Raw genomic sequence first — 20,327 nt, 5'->3', positions numbered from 1 at the left:
AGCACAGGGGAGGTTGGCGTGGCCCCAGGCAGGGCTGTGAGAGCACAGGTGGGAAGGGACGGAGCGGGGGGTGGGTTCTGAGCCCACCCCACTCCTAGCTTCTCAGATGAAACCACCAGCATAGGGCAGCCCTGTTGGCACTCACGTTGGTTGTCTTTTTATAGTAGTCGATGTGGTGAATGTCCCGTGCGAGGCCAAAGTCTGCTATCTTCATCACATTGTCCTCTGTCACCAGGACATTCCTGGCGGCCAGGTCTCGGTGTATGCACTGAGGACGGAGGAAGGGAGAGTGGGAAGCGGGGAGGTGAGGGAGCTGGAAGGCTCTGTGGGGGGGGCTGCCACCCATGCAAACTGGCCGACTTGTGTCATAGGACTTCTGCCACACTGCTCTGCCCCCGAACCTCTGCTTTCCCTCCTCTAATATTCTCTGCCAGCATCAGGCTTCTCATCACAGCAAGCGCTCCTCCCTTCCCTCCCCAAATGCTGGCCCCTCATGCCTCTGCTGGGTCTGCAGGGGTGCGTGCTCCCAGGTCCTGCCTCCCAGCACTGCAAGTCCACATGTGGCTGGGCTCAAACCAAGCCAGCCCTTACACACCAAACACTGCACTCAACACTCACAGACAGTTTCATTTTATCCTCATAACAATTCTACAACAGGTGTTGTTATACTTTATTTTCTTTTGAGACAGGGCCTTGCTCTGTCGCCCAGGCTGGGGTGCAGTGGTGTGATCATGGCTCAGTGCAGCCTCAAACTCCTGGGCTCACGCTAGCCTCCCATCTCAGCCTCCCAAGTAGCTTGGACTACTGGCACGCACTACCACACCCAGCTAATTTTTTTTTTTTTTAAAAGACGGGGTCTCACTATGTTGCCTAACCTCGTCTCAAACTCCTGAGCTCAAGCAATCCTCCCACCTTGGCCACTGCACCCAGCTGATATTATTCTTATTTTGTATTCGAAGAATTTTAAGATGCTAAGTAGCTGCCTGAGGCTACACAGAAAGTGGCAGTGCACACATCTGACCTTCTATCAGTCTGACCCCAAGGCCACCTGGCTACACGGGTTCTCCTGACTCTGCGGTTCCCAGAGAGCCTAAGACAACACACAGGGTACACATGGCCAGTGCTCAGTGCATCTACAATGCTACCACAAGATGACAAGTCACAGGCTGGAGGACTGGGGGGGCTCTGTTCCCACCCTGGCATTACCCAGGGGAGCCTTTAGGTTCCACACCTTCTTGGAGGCCAGATACTCCATGCCTCGGGCCACCTGATAGGCGCAGGACACCAGGTCCTTGGAGGAGAGCTGCTCCTCTGGGTTGTGGCTGGGGTTGTAGCAGTATTCCAGCCCCGGGGGCCTCCGGGCCTGCAGGTACTCCCGCAGGTTGCCCTTGGAGGCATACTCCACGATGACATACAAGGGACCTGCGGGCACAGGAGAAGAGGCCACGGGGCCAGCAGCAGGTGAGCGGGTTTGGCTTCACCTCAAAGAAACCCCATCCCCAGCAGCATACCCTGGCCACCTCCCCTCTCCTGCCTCCTCTTAGGGGACCTGGGAAATCCATTCTACTACCCAAAGAAAATCAGAGAAATAATTATTCCCTGCATAGTCCAGAAAATTCTCAAGCAACATTGGGGTAAGAGCCCCAGTTTGTCTGTTTATTTATGTTGAGATGGAGTCTCACTCTGTTGCGCAGGCTGGAGTGCAGTGGTGCAATTTTTGGCTCACTGCAACCTCCGCCTTCTGGATTCAAGCAATTCTCCTGCCTCAGCCTCCCAAGTAGCTGGGATTACAGGCACGCACCACAACGCCTGGCTTTTTTTTTGTTTTTTGTTTTGGGATGGAGTTTTGCTCTTGTTGCCCAGGCTGGAGTGCAATGGCGTGATCTCGGCTCACAACAACCTCCGCTCACGGCAACCTCCGCCTCCCGGATTCAAATAATTCTCCTGCCTCAGCCTCCCGAGTAGCTGGAATTACAGGCATGTGCCACCACGCCCAGCTACTTTTTGTATTTTCAGTAGAGACAGGGTTTCACCTGTTGGCCAGACTGGTCTCGAACTCCAGACCTCCCTCAAGTGATCCACCTGCCTCGGCCTCCCAAAGTGCTAGGATTACAGGTGTGAGCCACTGTGCCTGGCCTATTTATTTTATTTTTGAGACAGAGGGAGTGTCTCCCAAGCTTGAGTGCAATGGCATGATCTCGGCTCACTGCAACCTCCACCTCCCGGGTTCCAGCAAGTTCTTGTGCCTCAGCCTCCCGAGTAGCTGGTATCATAGGCATGCACAACCAGGCCTGGCTAATTTTCATATTTTTAGGAGAGACGGGGTTTCACCATTTTGGCCAGACTGGTCTCGAACGCCTGATCTCAAGTGATCCACCTGCTTTGGCCTCCCAAAGTGCTGGGGTTACAGGTATGAGCCACTGCACCCAGCCTGAGCGCTCTTAGCCCATAATTACTCAGCTGCCTCTGTTAACACACCGTGTGTGTGAATCTAGGTATCTGTATTCTTGAATGAACACCAATGAGCGGAGCCCAGACCCCGAAATAACACATTTTAACCTCTGCTAATGTGGCCTCTCTTAACCCGCTTCCCTAACTGTGGCTGAGAGAGGCCTTGGGACTGATACCGCAGCTCAGATCTTCTGCCGGCTGGGCAGGGAAGGCCAGTCTGGCCGGTACCCACCGTCCTGCGTGCAGGCCCCCAGCAGGTTGATGATATTCTTATGCTTCCCGATCATCTTCATCATCTCCATTTCTGAGATCAGGTCTGACAAGTCTTTCTCTGTTGCGTCCGCTTTAAAGAACATGTTGAGACTCATTTACTTGGGAAGGGAGGGCAGGATAAAGGCTAAGGGAGTGGGGTATGTGTCGAGGGGCTGCTTTTCCCTGGGACTTGATTCTCTCCTCCCCACTTCCATCCAAACTTATTTTCTCTTCCGTCTAATGGGAGTCGTTGTTGCAATAGGTGGTAGTGAGTGGGCAGGGATGTGAAGAAAGCCTGCAAGCGATGGATCCAGGATAAACACCTGACTGCAGCCCAGGTTGATACCAAGGAACAGAGTGAGGTCACAGAACAATCTCAGGGTGCAGAACACCCCCTCCACTCCCAGGTAACCCCAAGCAGGCAGGGGAGCAGGGGTGGGCAGCAAAGGCACCAGAGAAGCTGTTCTGCTGGGTCCGAGGCCTGCTGCTTGCTTGGAACGGGACAAGATTTTCTTTGCAAGGACAGAAGCATCACTTACACTTCAACATCTTCACAGCCACTTTGGTCACACGGTTGGGTTTGTCCTTGTCCAACCCGATGGCCTCTGCCAACACCACCTGCCCAAAGCAGCCCTCTCCCAGGGGTTTGCCTAAGACCAGTCTTTCAGGGAAAACAGAGAGTGGCATAAGTTGGGGCTGGTGAAGTTCAAACCTTGAGAGGCACCCCATCTCCACCTCTCTGTATTTCACCCAACTGCAAGCAGAAAGTGGCAATGTTTCTGCAGGCATTTCATGAACCTTCACCGCCCAGAAGGTGTTAGTATATGCACCTTCCACCACTAGAATAGCAAGCAAGGAATGCCTTCAAAAAGTTGGGAGTTAAAGTATTATTACCTGTCCCGAGGCAGCTCCCAGCGAGGGTCTTCAGGAAGCTCATACTCGGAGACCCCTGCTAGCATGGGAGTCCCACTGGAGGAGAGCCGTGATGGCCGAACCAGAAGAACCCCAGAGTTCATGGACGCACTGGAGTCAGCAGACACCTGCAAGGAAGAGTGGGGTCACCCTAGAGCAAGGAGCGGGGTCAAGGGTGACTCCTTTCAATTCCTAGTCAGGGCTTCCCAACAATGGCAGAGACACGTGTCTGTGTATCTGATGTTCCTTTCCCAACACAGAGTGTTTCAAAGACCATGGCAGGCCAGGAGGCCCAACTTCTAGGACTGACCTATTTCTGCCATGAGCTGGCCTTTCTAGACTTCACTCACCTTTAAATTAAGCAGACCAAATGCACCTCTTCCAGCTTGACATTTTATAACTGATCATAGCAGTAACAACTCTATTCTCCTGACTCTTTGCAACCACTTTGCCTTAGTTTATGGATTCCTAACTCCCAAAGCACCTTCCAGAATGAGCACAGGCTTCTGAGGAAACGGCCACTCTTGCACACACCCTCCCATGCAGAAGGGTGGGCATACAGGGGACAAGGGTATGGTATGGCTGATAATGGTTTGGCTGTGTCCCCACCCAAATCTCATCTTGAATTCCCACGTGTTATGGGAGGGACCTGGTAGGAGGTCACTGACTCATGGGGGCAGGTCTTCCCCGTGCTGTTCTTGTGATAGTGAGTAAATCTCACGAGATCTGATGGTTTTTTGTTTTTTTTAGATGGAGTCTCGCTCTGTCGCACAGGTTGGAGTGCAGTGGTGCGATCTTGGCTCACTGCAAGCTCCGCTGCCGGGTTCATGCCATTCTCCTGCCTCAGCCTCTCGAATACCTGGGACTACAGGCGCTAGCCACGACGCCCAGCTAATTTTTTTGCATTTTAAATAGAGATGGGGTTTCACCGTGTTAGCCAGGATGGTCTCGATCTCCTGACCTTGTGATCCACCCGCCTCAGTCTCCCAAAGTGCTGGGATTACAGGCATGAGCCACCACACCCAGCTGATCTGATGGTTTTATAAAGGGGAGTTTCCCTATACAAGCTCTCTTCTCTTGTCTGCCCCCATGTGAGATGTGCCTTTTGCATTCTGCGACTGTGAGGCCTCCCGGGCCACGTGGAACTGTGAGTCCATTAAACCTCTTTCTTTTGTAAATTGCCCAGTCTTGGGTATGTCTTTATCAGCAGCGTGAAAATGGACTAATACACACAGTCCTCTTCTCTACCCTGCATCTCTGCACTTCTAAGCAGCCCTTGGGGACAGTTCAAATTCATGTTATCAGCTGCACATTCTGTCCAAATAGGACTTCCTCCCAATCCATGTCCCGGGGGTCCGGAGGACTTGCAGTGGGATATGGAGGGTGCAGGAAATTCACGGGCTACGCCAGCTTGAAACAGACTCTGGAACACTTAGTTCATGACATTCCACTGTGCCTTGCCCAGAAGCCAGAAAACAAGGCCCAAAGTTGTAGATTAGGGACAATGGAGAGGGCAGGGCATTAGAGGCCCAGAGAGAGAGGTGGTGCTGAGTGTGCAAATCCCCCATCTACTTTCTGTTACCTGTCTGCGCAGAGGGATGCTCTTGGCCAGCTTGTGCACAGCCATCTGGCTGTGGAAGTCGCTCTTCTTGGTGCCACTCTTCATCTTGTAGACGATGACCGACCCTACCATGCAGGAGATGAGGAAGGCCCCTGTGCAATAGATGATGATCTCCAGGTACAGGGGCGAGGTCATCACCACCGGCCTCTCTTCCAGAGCTGAGTCAGTGCGAAGAGGGTATTAGCAGGCTCTGAGGGCCCCGTCCATGTGAGGTCCCGCTCCATTAGAAAAACAACACCTATCTCCTGTGTCCTGGGAACTTTTAGGGAGGAGAAGAACTACGGCAGGTTCTAGCTAGGACCAGGATTGTGGCACGAGGAGGATCAGACGACCCCCTGATCTTGGAGGCTGCCTTCAATGGACTCGAGCCATGGAAGAGGGATGGCCTAGAACCATCGTGCTACATCCTCATTAACTCCTGAGCCTCCTCGCTCAACTAGACTGGAGAGGTACAGGCACCCAGGGACCCTGTAAGGGCCAACTGAGAAGTCACTTCTGTGTGCCTTTCTTGGTCTCCTTTGGGAGCCATGGCCCTTCTCTGCAAAGCCTCAGCACTGTGTGCGTGCACTTAACATGCAGGGACAGAGGTGTTTCTGAGTCCTCTGTCCCTAAGAAGCCACAGGGTCCCTGAAGGCAGGGTTGGTGCCTCGTTTGTTTCTGCAGGCTACAGTACCTGGTGATGGTGGCACTCACAGAATGAGGACAGAGGACAGGAGGGGAACCAGCCTGTGCCCTGCTTAATGTCCCACTTTGGGTCTGTGTCATCTCTGTCGGGGCACACAGGTAAATATTTACTCCTAGCCAAACCACAGGCAAAGCTGACTTAATTTCCAAAAATAAACTTTTCTGGTAGTTCTTACGAATTCTACTTATAGGTCCCAACCCCTAAAACTTAAGGAAATGCGGCGGCAGGGGGCGGGGTTGCATTTTGTTATTCTCTTCTCCCACCTTCCGATTAGGATTCACCGCCCCTCCCCCCCATTGCCACAGCAGCTAAGCCAGTTGGGTCCACCTTTCCCTTCAGCACGGAAGGCTGGGAGGCTTTCATCCCAGCACGTGCAGCACTGGTTTCACGCAACACGCTTTGCCCCACGGGTGTGGACACCCTCCTCCTTCCACAGGCCTCCTCCCAACCTTCCCCTTTAAAACCCAGCAGCCAGCCATGGAGGCGGCACCCCTGGGAACCCCCCCAGAGAGGCATGAGGCACGACCCCAGACTGAGCCCAGAGGAGAACGTCCCAAGGTCTGACAAGGAGACAGCAGAGCTGATAACAGGGAGAAGTGTTGCTGTTTTTTCTTTCCCTGATGTTGAGGAACGAAGACAATTGATTGGGAGCACATGGGGAGCACGGACAGGACCAAGACAGGGACGGCGATAAAAACAGAACGCTTTTCTGCCTCCAGTACGGGCATCCGTAGACCCTGACAGGCAAGTAGGGCAGAGTGGGAAAGGAGGGGAGAGAGGAGAGGGCAGTGCCAGCAGGAACAGCCAGACCTACATGCAGGACATTCGAGAGACAGCAGCAAGCCCTGGCCCCGCGGTCACCAGCCACCACCCTGAGCAGGCTGCAGGCTCCTTCCTCCCTGGCTCAACACACAGACTTCACCTCTTGGGAGAGGAGAGACGGCAGCAGCCAAAGAGGATACATGGGCGTCATGAAGCCTGCTGCGGCTGCCTGAGACAGGCCTTTCTGAAGGCAGCTCAGTTCACCTGTCCAGGCTGACCTCTTTCTCCAAAGGCAAGAGGATGGTAGTACAGAAGGGTGGACTGCGCCCTTTGCAAGCAGCAAGCCCCACCCTTGGGCTGAGCACCTGAGGAAGGAGAAGAGGCGTAGGGCCCTATCTGAGACTTTTCAGACACTCAGTGCCCAGTGGATTGGGGAGGCTGCTAGACCCAAGGACGGAAGGAGCCTGCCCTGGAGGAGTCCGGCTGCAGGGTAAACCCAGATTCCGGGCATGCATTGCAATGACCAGGGGGAGAGCAGAGGCAGGTGCATGGGTGGGAGGCCTCCGTGCGCCTGCAAAACTAGGGAAGCTCTTCTCTGAGCCGAGAGGATTCAGCTCTGAAAGCTGGGGCAGCATGTGGCACCAGGCAGGCAGGAGCCCATTCTTCCAGCTCTCCTGCCTCTGTGTCTCCCCGAGCCCGGAAATGCATGCTCCCCCCGTGCCCGTGGCAAGGGCAGGACATCGAGAGGAGAAGTTACAGTGTGTACCTTCCAGAACGGTCAACCATGCAGAGTGATGGGAGAGTCCGATAGAGTTACCCGCCAAGCACGTATACTCCCCTGCGTCCTCAAAGGAGACATTTCTTAAGTGAAGCACCTCCATCTCTTTGTCGGTGGTATTAACTCCAGCAGTCTAGAAGAGACAATGGAAGCAAAATGGACAAGCATAGGACATGAGACCTCTAAGAGACGCAGAGCAAGGGAAGGAAACAGAGAGAAGGGGGACCAGAGGAAGAAATGCTCCCCCGCATCTTCTTTGCAACAAGGAACAAACGAAAACCACCAGGCAGCAAAACCTGTTAGAGGAAGAGGGTGAGACCCTTAGGGAGGAACTCCGGCAGACCTGAGAAGATGACGGCTGGTTACGACCCTTCACCAGACGCTGGCAGCCACTGGCCCATCCGAGCATGCGGGCGGTGAGCGGCATGGAGAAATGGAGCCGGCGGGCAGGGGCTGTTTGGTTTCAGGTAAAGATAGCCAGAAGGTGAACACAGGAGGGATGGCGGGGGCTGCAGACACACACATGTGCACACACACACACTCGCGCGCATGTGTGCATACACAGCCAGCAGATGCGAGTGTGCAAGGGAACGCCTAACCCCTTCTCTGTTTTTTAAGAGATGGGGTCACATTCTGTCAACCCAGGCTGGGGTGCAGCGGCATAAATGTAGCTCACTGCAGCCTCGACCTTCTGAGCTCAGGTAATCCTCCTGCCTCAGCCTTCAGACTAGCTGGGACTACAGGCACACACCACCATACTTGGCTAATTTATTTAATTTGTAGAGATGGGGTCTTGCTATGTTGCCCAGGCTGGTCTCAAACTCCTGGCTTCAAGCGATCCTCCCACCTCAGCCTCCCAAAGTGCTAGGATTACAGGCATGAGCCACCGTGCCTGGCCTATGGCCCCTTGTCTTAACCACCACTCACTCACACCTTCAGTCTGAAGTACTATTTGTAACACAGCAAGACCGTGTCCCCGTGAGTCCTCGCATGGATCCACACACAGCCAAGGAACACACAGAAGGCAGAGAGGGGGCCCGCAGACACCAACACAATACCAAACCAAACCAGCCTCCCAGGCCGGGTATTTTTCCATGGCTCTGGGCACTAGAAATACAGTAGGGTGGCAAGGACAGTCCGGTACTGGCTTCTCCGCCTGCCCCAGCAGCTTGGGGCCTACATCAAATCCCCAGCACAGGATCCCATCCATCTCCCCATTACCTTTTGCCACAGGTCTGGTGACAGTGAGCCACGCAGACTGGTTAGCTTCACCAATATAATTGGAAACCTTACACACATACTCCCCGCTCTGGGCCTCTGTCACATTGAACAGGGTCAGCACCTCCGCATCCGAGCTATTAATCCCCGAATGCTGGAACAAACCAACGACACACCAGTCAGTTGGGCAAACGCTGAGACGTGGCCACGCATGTTGCTCCCGTGTAACTTTCAGGCAGGCCCAGGGAGCGAAGGGAGATGTTAAGTGAGATTTATTATCTTTCCCTTTTAGATTTTTTTTTTTTTTTTTTTTTTTTTTGAGACAGAGTCTCACTCACTCTGTCACGCAGGCTGGAGTACAGTGGCGTGATATCAGCTCACTGCAACCTCCGCCTCCTGGGTTCAAGCAGTTCTCTTGCCTCAGCCTCCTGAGTAGCTGGGACTACAGGTGCCAACCACTACACAAGGCTAATTTTTGTATTTTTAGTAGAGATGGGGTTTCACCATGTTGGCCAGGCTGGTCTCAAACTCCTGACCTCAAGTGATCTAAAGTGCTGGGATTACAGGCGTGAGCCACTGCGCCCGGCCTTCTTTCCCTTTTAGAAGGACAGAACAAGTGGACTTCAAAAGTCCAAAGCATTTGATTTAAAAAAAAAAAATCACTGCTTCAAATGGAATGTTCTATTTGTGTTTAACCCACTCCCTCCAGGACTAGAGCAGGGGTTGTGTGAGTGGGGACAGTGGCCAATGACCTACAGAGCAGTTTTAGCACAGTAGCAAAGAGAAGAGAAGGGAGGGCCAGTATATCTCTGAGACAGCCAAGCCAGGGGAGGATGAGGTCTAACTCTGGGACAAAGAGGTAAACAACTTTCCCAGCTTCTGGTTCCTTCCTGTTGCGAGATCCACTGGAGGTTTAGGCAATTACCTTCCCTGGATTAATGGAGCATTCAGGGACAATGAATGTCTGGGAGTGAGAGGAAAAAGGAAGAAAATGCCATTCATTACTCCTCATATGGCTTAGAATTTATAGGTGGCATCTGTTTTTCCAACTCTTCATAAAAGATGCTCTTATCATGCACCCCATTTGCCAGAAAGATTGTACGTAACTCAGGACGCAGGGCTAAGACTGGGAAATGCTTGTCGGAAAGGCTCTGGTTTCGGGCAATGAAAAGGCAGGGGTCCAAATGCCTTCCTCGCGTAGCTGACCCCAAAGCCCCAGTGACGTTGCTCTCAAAAATTATAACAGACCAGCATCACCCATCCCTGCAGCCCTCTGTTCCCAGCTCACCTCCACTTTGTGACCTCTGTCACTAGTCCTGGGGGATGTGGCTAGATTCCTACCGAGATGGAGTGTGTGTGCCTGAAGGGTGAGGAATGATCCCATTCGGGGGCACTGAGCCTGCCCACAGGAACTTGAGCCCCCGAGACACTGGTCTCCTTCTCAGCAGACTGGCCCACGAAGACTGGTGCCGTGATTACCTTCAAGATCTGGACATAAGGCAGGTTGTCTGGACCAGTCTTGCTCCCGTTCACCTCGATGTGCTTTAGCCACTGGATATGCGGCTGTGGGTCACTGTACACCTTACACATGAACTCCACGTTGCTACCCAGGGCCACTGTCTTGTTGGCGGGCAACCCTGCTTGCAGGATGGGCCGGTGAGGGGACCGCTCTGTGGAAGAGGGGAGAGGAGGAGCTTGTCACGGGGACCTTGCCAGGGCTAAAGAAGGGTGGGCTCACCTGCGTCCCACTTGGCTTTCCCAGTGATGGGTTGTACACGTCCCAGCACTTCTGCTGAGCCCAGGCCTCTCAAAACAGAGCAGGGGAAAGGGACACCATCTCTTCAGGCCCTAAGCCATCAGGATCCTCCTTCCCAAGGCGGTCATATTTATAGTCACAGTAAATCGCTCATGCTTTAATGGAGAACCTTCTAACTCAGTTGCACCCCCAGACCTCAGCATAACCTGCTCCTCCTTAAGTAAAACCAGAGTCACTTAGACTCCTGCTGTTCACAGCGTGATCCGCCAGCAGTGCTACCAGCATCCTTTAGGAGCTTGTTAGAAATGCGGGATCTCAGACCTTACTCCAACCTCCTGGATCAGAATCTCCTTTTTACTTTTTTTAGAGGCAGGGTCTCACTCTGTCACCCATGCTGGAGCACAAGGGTGTCTTCATAGCTCACTGCAGCTTGGAACTCCTGGGCTCAAGTGATCATCCCACCTCAGTAGCCTCAGTTACTCAGTTGGGACTACAAGTACATGCCACTGCACTAGGCTAATTTTTAAATTTTTTTATAGAGACAGGATCTCACTGTGTTGCCCAGGCTGGTCTCAAACTCCTGGCCTCAAGCAATCCTCCTGCCTTGGCTTCCTAAAGTCATGGGATCACAGGCATGAATAATCCCATTACGCCACCTGGAGCTCATAAGCCACTGCGCCTGGCCACAATCTCCTTTTTAGATCATATTATCACAAGAAGAACACTGACTGAGAGACTCTGTACCCAATGATCTCTAGGGAGTGATTTTCAGAACTCCTAGAAGGAAAACGCTGTGGTAATCGCTCCAAGAGGCTCAACATTCTTCCTAGAGTCTCCTGTGATGCCCTGAAGTTGGCACAGGTGTACAGTTCTGCATCAGCAAGGTATCTCACCTCTCTGAGCCTCACTGCCTGGGCTCCTGTGCAGAGCTAGACTAATACCACCTACCTTGCAGGTGTGCCACAAGCATTACAGAGCAGGTATTTAAGGAGCCTGGCACATTGCTGGCATTAAGCGACAGCTCCTGTTGCGCTACATTTAACACCTCTCCAACAGCATCTCCTTCAGGACAGACTCTGAAACCACCTTCCATTTCACAGTGACAACCAGCTTTGACATGTGTTACTGTCTGATCTTAACTCTATTTTACAGATAAGAAAAGTGAGACTCAAAAGGGAGAAGTGACCTGCTCAAGGTGACAAAGCCAAGAAGTGCCAACCGCTATCCTGACTCTGCCCCTAAGAAACCTGGACACCCCGGCTGTGTTCTCCAAGCTCAGCTCTTCCCACTAAATGCATTCCTCCTGCCGCCTCTGTCCTCTTACCCACGACATCCAGCTGGTAGGTGTGGTTGATGCTGCCATACTCATTCTCCACAATGCAGGTGTAGTTGCCCTTGTCAGAGGGCACCACGGAGTCCATTATGATGCTCCAGGTGGCATAACGGACCTGAGGGGAAATGCCGAAGGGGTACTTTCAGAGTCTGAAGGAAAATACAGGCAGAAGCCCCATGACAATGTTGGCACCCCGTGGCACCTGCCCTCCATATCAGAGTCTGGTGGCACAGGGCTCCAGGCTGCAGGGTTGGCTAGGACAAGGCGTGGGTTGCCCCCACTACCAGCCCGTTCACACTCTGCAAGGTGGTAGATGGGGTGTAAAGACTCTGGAAGTCTCCACTGTGACGTTCAAGGTCATTCGTGATCTGGACAGATGTGCCTTCTGCAAACACTTCCAAATACACCAGGAATGTTCCCAACTGTGCACCTCCCCTATTATACTAAGAATCCAGCCCCTGTTGCCCTTGACAGCTCATTTCAAAAACCATCTCCTCCAGTCCAGTCTCTGGTCAGAACCGTGCTCACCCTTTCCTCTGCCTACCAGGGCACTGATCACAGTCTGCTTTTTACGGTAGCCACTCATGGACATTTGACTCTGATGAGACTGGAAAATTTTTATGGGCAGGAACACTGTCTTGTAGCATTTAAAGCATGGTGTCTTGCATGTAGTGAGTGCATGGTGAATTAATTTAAAATGTTTCTGGCTGGGTGCGGTGGCTCATGCCTGTAATCCTAGCACTTTGGGAGGCCCAAGAGGACAGATCACTTGAGGTCAGAAGTTCAAGACCAGCCTGACCAACATGGGGAAACCCCGTCTCTACTAAAAATACAAAAATCAGCCGGGCATGGTGGCCTGCACATATAATCCCAGATACTCGGGAGGCTGAGGCAGGAGAATGGCATGAACCCGGGAGGCAGAGCTTGCAATGAGCCAAGATGGCATCATTGCACTCCAGCCTGGGCGACAGAGCAAGACTCCGTCTATAAATAAATAAATAAATAATGCTTACACCCTTTAAGTTGTTAATTTCACTTGTAACAATCTGTCCTAAGGAAGCACACTTAAAAATGCTGACAAGAGATTCACTGCAACATTATTTATTATGGTGAAAAACCAGAAAATACCTAATATCACAAAATAGTTCATTAAATTATGGGACTTTTTTGTTGTTTTTTGGAGACAGAGTCTCGCTCTGTCACCCAGGCTGGAGTGAAGTGACATGATCTCAGCTCACTGCAACCTCTGCCTCCCGGGTTCAAGCAATTCTCCTGCCTCAGCCTCCCGAGTACCTGGAATTACAGGAGCCTGCCACCACGCATGGCTAATTTTTTGTATTTTTAGTAGAGAGGTTTCACCATGTTGCCTAGGCTGGTCTCGAACTCCTGAGCTCAAGCAATCTGCTCACCTTGGCTTCTCAGAGTGACAGGATTACAGGTGTGAGCCACTGTGCCCAGCCAAATTATGGGATTTAAAAATAATGGAATCTTATATGTTTCAAACATTCATGCTTGAAATATATCATGAAAACACTCATGTTAACAAATGACAAGGCAAGGAAATTATTATACATGACGTGATCAACTATGTAAAAACCATATTACACAGAAGACTGAAGAAATTTTTAAACTTTATTTGCATTTTTTTGCATTTAAAAATTTTAATACATAACCTGTATAGGTAGAAAGTATTACTTAAAACAATGAAAAGCATGTAATCAGGACTTCCTAGCTCGGCCTCCCCTGTTCCCGTTACTCAACTTTCGCATGCACACACACGTACCTTGTAGCCTCCAATCCTGTGGTCGGGTTTGAATTCTTTGCCATTTTTCAACCAGCGCAGTGTGGGGTTTGGGGTCCCACTGGAAGGGCATTTGAACTTCACTGTCTTGGCAGCTGGCACCGCATGCAATTTCTTTTCCATCTTTTCTGGGGATGTCCAATATGGAGCTACGGCTGCCCGGGGAAAGCCGAGAGAGAGAGGCAGGGTGGGGAGGAGCAGCTGGTCAGGCTCAGGAGCAGGGCCCAGGCCAGGACCTGGGGATGCCCTGCCCATCTGCCCAACACCTGTGAGCAGTGCCTGGCACTTAGCAGAACAGGCATCGTGACCCCATGTGCCCTCTCTTCCTCCCCTTTCAGCCTTCCTCTCCCCTCTTAAACCCAACGCCCAGACCCAAAGGGCAGTAAGATAGGAAACAGTGTCTCACGCATACGGTTTGGTTTGGTGTTATCTGTCTCTTTCTCCTCTGAAGAGGAGTCATCATCATCATCATCATCCTCTGAGGAGGGGAGAGCATCTATGGGAAGAAGAAGGGGCACTGAGGTTCCTCCTAGGGACCCCTAGATTTCGCCAAGGCTAGTGCAGTTCCAGATGAACACAAACACCCTCCCCATGGGGATACCAGTCCCACTTCTCCCTTAGTGACGATCTCTTGGTGGGATGGAAACTGTTTAAGAACAGTTCCTGTGCGTGTTTCCTTCCTTCCCCAAAGCACTGCTCCCACTGCCTGGAAGCCTTCACACTGGGTGGTTCCATCAGGGTCAGCTGTTCCTCTTTAACTTAATTCCGTCCTACATTCAAAGGCTCTCTCTCAACTTGTGGTACCACCTGGGTGTGCTGGTGCCAGGCAGCGTGTATTCTTCTTTGGACGGCTGACTACAGGGAAACCCAGGCAGGTCTAGACACATTGTAGCTAGATGCTATTTCCAAACGATGGGCTAAACACTCCACAGTCAGAATTTTTCTAGCATGTGTCCACTAAGGTTTGGGGGCTGCCCTCCCTAACCAGAGCAGATAGGGCACCCAACACCCCGGCAGCTGCCAACACCTCTCCCCAGTAAGTATTTATTTCTTGTAAGAACAGGCTTGACACACATGTTATCTCACCCATCAGGGTTCATGCCAGATCTTTCTCCAGTCCTTCCTATCACCTTTGGGGATCTGGTGCCAAGTCCGCACCCCGAGGTGCAAAATTGGCATAAAGAAAATTTCAGCAACACTTCCTCAACTCCTAGTTTTGTGAAAGTCACATTCTAATAGCGGCAGGTTCCCAAGTTCACAGAGCTCCAGGGCTCCCTGGCTGCCCTCGCACAGCTCCCTTGCAGTGCACCTGGGTTCCTCTCCAGCAGAGCAGGGATCCCACCACCTGTTCGGGGGCTCTAATCACTAAGCCGAGTACCAAGTCCAAATGGCAAGGGAGTGATGGGGTGGAAGCTGGCCGAGCACCACTTAGCCTCCTGGAGATCTGGGCAAGCTGTGGTGGAAAAAAATCACAGGGTCTTAACATCCCAATAGCCCTGGCAATCACCTCCGAGGTGTGTCCTGGAAGCCCCAGATCTCCGGCCCTGGGGCCCACCCCACCTGGTCACCCCTCTGAGAGCCAAGCCACGCGGCAGGCAGGGAGCAATGTTAGTGGGCAGCAGTTTCTGAAGCAGAGTGGGGGCAGACCACGGAGGGGGAGGAGGTTCACCTTCCCCTGATACTGGCAGAGAGGGGTGGAGGGGGTGGGTCTAGGGAGGGGCGAGGGCACGGCTTGGCTACCAACCTGAAACATTGACGGAGAAGTAGGTGGTGTCGCTGCCCGAGGGGCTGCTGGTTACGCAAGCATAGAGGCCGGAGTCCGCGGGCACGGAGTCCTGCACCTCCACCTCCTCCCCTGTGATGCGGGTGCGGTTGCTTTCTGCCAGCTGCACCCCGTCCCGCAGCCAGTTGATGCTCTGCACATCGTCCCGCAGCCGACAGCGAAGCTGCAGCAGGTCACCGGGGTGGACCAGGAAGGACTCCACTTCCACAGGGGCTCCCCAGGGCTGGGCTGCAGCCACCACGGGGCCGGGAAGGGAGGCCAAGGGGCAAGAGAGGAAGACAGGGAGAGGGGAGGAGGGGAGAGACAAAGGGAATTATGCTGGCCACACGGAGCCGCACCGTCCCGGGCATCACTTACTGGAGGCTACTGAGCCGGGGCAGTGGGAGTTGGAGCATGGGTCAGTGGGGAAACAGCTGGCTGCCTGGGAACCCCCATCTCTTTTCCACCCCACTCCTCCAAAAGTCAAAGGAAGAAAGAGGCAAAGTTAGGAAGCAGCTGTAGCAGCATTAAGCGGATCACATTTCATTTCCCCCCATCCTAAGGGGAAAGGTCAGCCCTCCCCAGGACTTCTTTGTGTCCAGAGTTGCCCCCTCCCCGGACACTCAGTTCTTTGCCAAGATCCCCACTTGCCAGAGGAACACCCCATTTCTTTTGGGATAGCTCAGCCTCACCCTTCCCTAGCAACAGCTGAACAAACCCCGCCCCTCAAAACCCCAGCAGCCCCTGCCCAAGTCGAGAGAAGGCAATTTGTCAACCAGGGGCTGACCGGGATGTGTGTGATTCGGCGAGGGTGGGGGTCTCGCCCCCGACATGTCAGATGCACATGCTGGGAGGGGGCAGCCCAAAGAGAGGTCAGCTCAGGGAACCTCTCGCTAACAGGTGTCAGGGCAGGGGATTTGGAGCTGTTGACTATATTAGAACCAGAGGCCACAGCTGCCATAAAACCCACACTTGCTCTGGCAGCAGGAGCTGTCGCACACAAAGGTCCTTTCTCCTCAGCCCTCTGCCTGGGCACACCCTCTCAGGCCCCCCGCCATCCACTCTCCCTCCCCGTGCCCCGTCCTTCTCTGTCCCTGGGTGGGAGTGCTGGACCCACCGGGGTGTCCGCACCTCACACAAGATCTGATACCGCCAAGAGCACCTGTCCCTCCCCTGACCAGTGCCTCTTCCCACACGCGTTCAAGAAGGCCCGTGGCCCAGACACACCTGAGTCCACCATGCTGGGCTGTTACCCATCTCCCGAACACACCCCTCTGCACTCACGAGGGGAAATGAAGTTTCTATTTCCTTTTAGGATGTTCAAACGTACTCCTGGAACCTTCCACCTCTCACCTACCACCCACACCCCGCCCACAGCCTTGGAGAGGACTTTTCTCACCATCTGTTCACCCTAAGAGACTCTGGAGAGCAACTGTCGCTCCCCAATGCGATGCACAAGGCTCTGAAAGAGCCTGCTCTCCCTCAGCCCCTGCTGTGGCTCACGCCTGCCCCAGCGGCCACAGAGCCCCCGACTGTTTCTGTCCAGCTCTCAATACTCACTCTTCTGTCTCAGCCTAGTTGTTGACTTCTCCTCGAGGGCGGTGCTGACTCCGAGTCTGGGTTAGGTGCCCTCCCCTTCCTGGCACCTGTCACACTGAAGGGCAGTCCTCTTTCTGAACCTCAGTGTGGGGATGTGTCATCGGTACCTTCAAATCCCCAGCGTCCACCATGATGCCTGGCGCCCAGGAAATGCTTGCTCAATAAATACCACACGTGCAGTCACCCTAGCTCTTCACTGCCTTCCTTTCTAATCTCCCTTTTCTCTTTCACTCCCCCTTATTTGAAAGAGAGTCTTTCTGAAGTGCTCAGCAGGCTTCCACTAGAAACCTTAAAAATGAAAATAGGTGTCCCGCGCTTCAGAAGTGACCAGCAACTGACAGGGACTGACAGTGGTTTCCCTCATGAGGGCTGAGGATGCCGGCCCAGTCCTGCATCGACCCATGGGCTTTATCTTAAATAAGAGTTGTCAGACACAAGGGTGCTGCTTTAGAAGGGCTCAGACACCACTAGGCTTGCACACGTTTATTTTTGTGAGTCCGGTCAAGGGGAACACCACAAAGGTGAGTAGACCACACAACTGATTAAAAATAAGCTTTTGTGGGCCTTAGAAGAAGTTATTCTTTCCATTTTTAATGGTCTGTGGTTTTGCCCAATGAAGGTAGGGGAACAGCAGTTTAGACTCGACTCTTAAGGAACAGAGCAGACACTCCTATTGATCAAATCTCATTTCCCTCAAATGACCTCAGTGATTAAATATTTTGCAGCTTGTGATCTGTGCAACCCGTTGGTCAAGAGTAAACTTGAATTCTTACCCTCTGGCAACCCAAGGCCTATTGCAGCCTGGTCCCAGAGAAAAAAGCAGCTCCCAAAGACAAAACCGTAGCAAAGAGAACCCCCAGGCTTTTATTTCCCTCCAAGAGAAAGTAGCAAAGGAACACTGGCCCTGGTGAGACCCGCTCTAGCTGATACCAGCTTGGATCCATACCTTCCTGACGGTCCCAACCAGAACGTGCAAACAAAACTCCACTATACGTGATCTCTAAAAGCCTCAAGAGCCAGCTCGCTTTCCTCCTGATGCAAGCTTAGACCCCAGTTCCCTTCCAAACATGGCTCAGGTATGCTCTATCCTCTCCCTTTCCCAGAACCATCATGGGATAATTTTTTTTTTTTTTTTTTTTTTTTTTTGAGATGGAGTTTCACTCTTTTGCCCAGGCTGGGGTGAAGTGGTGCGATCTCAGCTCACTACAACCTCCGCCTCCCGGGTTCAAGCGATTCTCCTGCCTCAGCCTCCTGAGTTGCTGAGATTACAGGCGTGCGCCAACACACCCAGCTAATTTTTGTATTTTTAGTAGAGATGGGGTTTCACCACGTTGGTCAGGCTGGTCTGAAACTCCTGACCCCGTGGATCTGCCTGCCTAGGCCTCTCCAAGTGCTGGCAGGATCCACCACACCCGGCGGGGATGATCTTTTAAACGACCTCCCTGGGGCTGCAGCTCAGACTCCCGCTTCTAAGCCGTCATGTGCTTGACATTATTTTTCTGATCAAAATCTACCCTGTGTACTGAATAAAATCCACATCCCTGCCTCACCTTCAAGACTCCCTGCAATCAGCTTCCATTCTCTCCAGCCAACCCCATTCTCTCTACCAGGGTTTGTCCCTCCCCACCGCCACCCTCCCCACCCCCCAGTCGGGATGCTTTCAGCCCCAGCTGCATCCTCCCTGCCATGGCAAAGCTTACTCCATCCGGAGGACTGTCAGCGCCACTCCAGAGTCCTCCTGCCTCAAACTACTCAAAGTCCACCATCCAAAATGTCTAGGGACTGGGCGCAGTGGCTTATGCCTGCAATCCCAGCACTTGGGGAGGCTGAGGCAGGCGGCTCACTTGAGCCCAGGAGTTCAAGACCAGCCTGGGCAACATAGTGAGACCTTGTCTCTACAAAAAAATTTAAAAACTAGCCAGACTTGGTGGCACATGTCTGTGGTCCCAGCTACGCGGTGGGCTGAGATAGGACTGCTTAAGCCCAGGAGTTGGGCTACAGTGAGCTATGATCATGCCACTGGGCGACAAAGACCCTTTTTTTTTTCTTTTTTAAAGACAGAGTTGCTTTGTTGCCCAGGCTGGAGTGCAGTGGCACAATCTCGGCTTGCTGCAACCTCTGCTTCCCAGGTTCAAGCCATTTTCCCACTTCAGCCTCTGGAGTAGCTGGGACTACAGGCGTATGCCACAATGCCTGGCTTATTTTTGCATTTTAGTAGAGACGGGGTTTCGCCATGTTGACCAGGCTGGCCTTGAACTCCTGACCTCAAGTGATCCACCCGCCTCGGTCCTTGCATCTTCAGTTAGCAAGTGCTGGGATTACAAGTGTGAGCCACTGCACCCAGCCAGACCCTGTCTTAAAACAAAACAACAAACTAGGAAGCCTTGTTTACACCAATGTCTCATCTCTAATTTTCTGTAAAACAGTTACTGTCTGAATCACACAAATTCACACTCAATTACATTCTATTTTGTATTGTTTCTATTGTTTTAAACAGCAGACAGGTAATTCACATGCTGTAATATTCATCCATTTAATGGTTTTTGTATATTCAGAGTTGTGCAATCATTCACCACAATCACACTTTAGAACATTTTTACCATCCCCCACCCCTCAAAAAATGCCTGACTCATAGTAGTCACTCCTCTATCCCCTATTGCCAGTCTAAGCAACCACTAATCTGCTTTCTGTCTATGGATTTGGCTATTCTAGATATTTCGTATCAATGGAATCATACAATATGTGATCTTTTGTGACTGGCTTCTTTCACTTAGCATGTGTTCAAGCTTCCTCCATGTTATAGCATAGAATCAGCACTTTGTTCCTTTTAATGACCTAATAATATTCCATTGTGTAGACATACCACATTGCAGTCCTCAATTGACAGACATTGGGTATAATGCTTCTTTTTTAAAATAATAAGTTAAAGTTTCAACATGTTGCCCAGGCTGGTCTTGAACTCCTAGACTCAAGCAATCCACCCACCTCGACTTCCCAAAGTGTTGGGATTACAGGCGTGAGCCACTGCACTCAACCCATATTGCTGCTGCTTTTTTTTTTTCTTTTTAAACAACTGCTAATCAATTTATTAGTAGTTGACTTTGAGCATCTGCATTGGTGACTTCCACCTCAATTCCTGGCTCAATACTGATGGACGTCAACCGCTTAACAATCTCAGAAGGACTGTGCAAGTCAGTGGGTAGATGGTGGATTCTCATCTAGAAACGATCCATGACTCTGAACCTTCACCACAAGGAGATTTTCTTATAGTGAGTCTCAAAGTCTTGGCACGCATTCAAACTGATCCCTTCACCTTGACATTCTTTTCCTTTCCTCCTCTGAATCAAGTCAGCACACACTTTCTCCAGGGATTTTATGCTGTGGCTCATTAGAGGGA

At 52.0% G+C, this 20,327-nt stretch overlaps 1 protein-coding gene across 16 annotated transcripts in view; it reads right to left on the bottom strand.

Moving 5' to 3' along the window:
* LOC105476567 (fibroblast growth factor receptor 1) overlaps positions 1–20,327 on the bottom strand; it is a 59,223-nt gene that overhangs the window by 3,013 nt on the left and 35,883 nt on the right. For 5 of the 16 annotated variants that reach the window (XM_071068368.1, XM_011732615.3, XM_071068372.1 and 2 more), the window contains exons 3-14: positions 15,314–15,580; positions 13,976–14,065; positions 13,552–13,724; positions 11,760–11,883; positions 10,159–10,349; positions 7,450–7,594; positions 5,192–5,394; positions 3,598–3,743; positions 3,243–3,364; positions 2,684–2,794; positions 1,232–1,422; positions 146–268 (exon numbers count right to left, since the gene is read on the bottom strand). In XM_071068368.1, the coding sequence (XP_070924469.1) occupies positions 146–268; positions 1,232–1,422; positions 2,684–2,794; positions 3,243–3,364; positions 3,598–3,743; positions 5,192–5,394; positions 7,450–7,594; positions 10,159–10,349; positions 11,760–11,883; positions 13,552–13,724; positions 13,976–14,065; positions 15,314–15,580 (1,886 nt within the window). The remainder of the gene's footprint in view (positions 1–145; positions 269–1,231; positions 1,423–2,683; positions 2,795–3,242; positions 3,365–3,597; positions 3,744–5,191; positions 5,395–7,449; positions 7,595–10,158; positions 10,350–11,759; positions 11,884–13,551; positions 13,725–13,975; positions 14,066–15,313; positions 15,581–20,327) is intronic. The other 11 variants (XM_071068371.1, XM_024791139.2, XM_071068375.1 and 8 more) reach the window with 7 other exon arrangements.

The sequence above is a fragment of the Macaca nemestrina genome, chromosome 8 (genome assembly GCF_043159975.1).
Source record: "Macaca nemestrina isolate mMacNem1 chromosome 8, mMacNem.hap1, whole genome shotgun sequence".
Classification (NCBI taxonomy): Eukaryota; Metazoa; Chordata; class Mammalia; order Primates; family Cercopithecidae; genus Macaca; species Macaca nemestrina.
The sequence above is the reverse complement of the archived record's forward strand: the minus strand, read 5'-3'. Positions and strand labels throughout refer to the sequence as shown.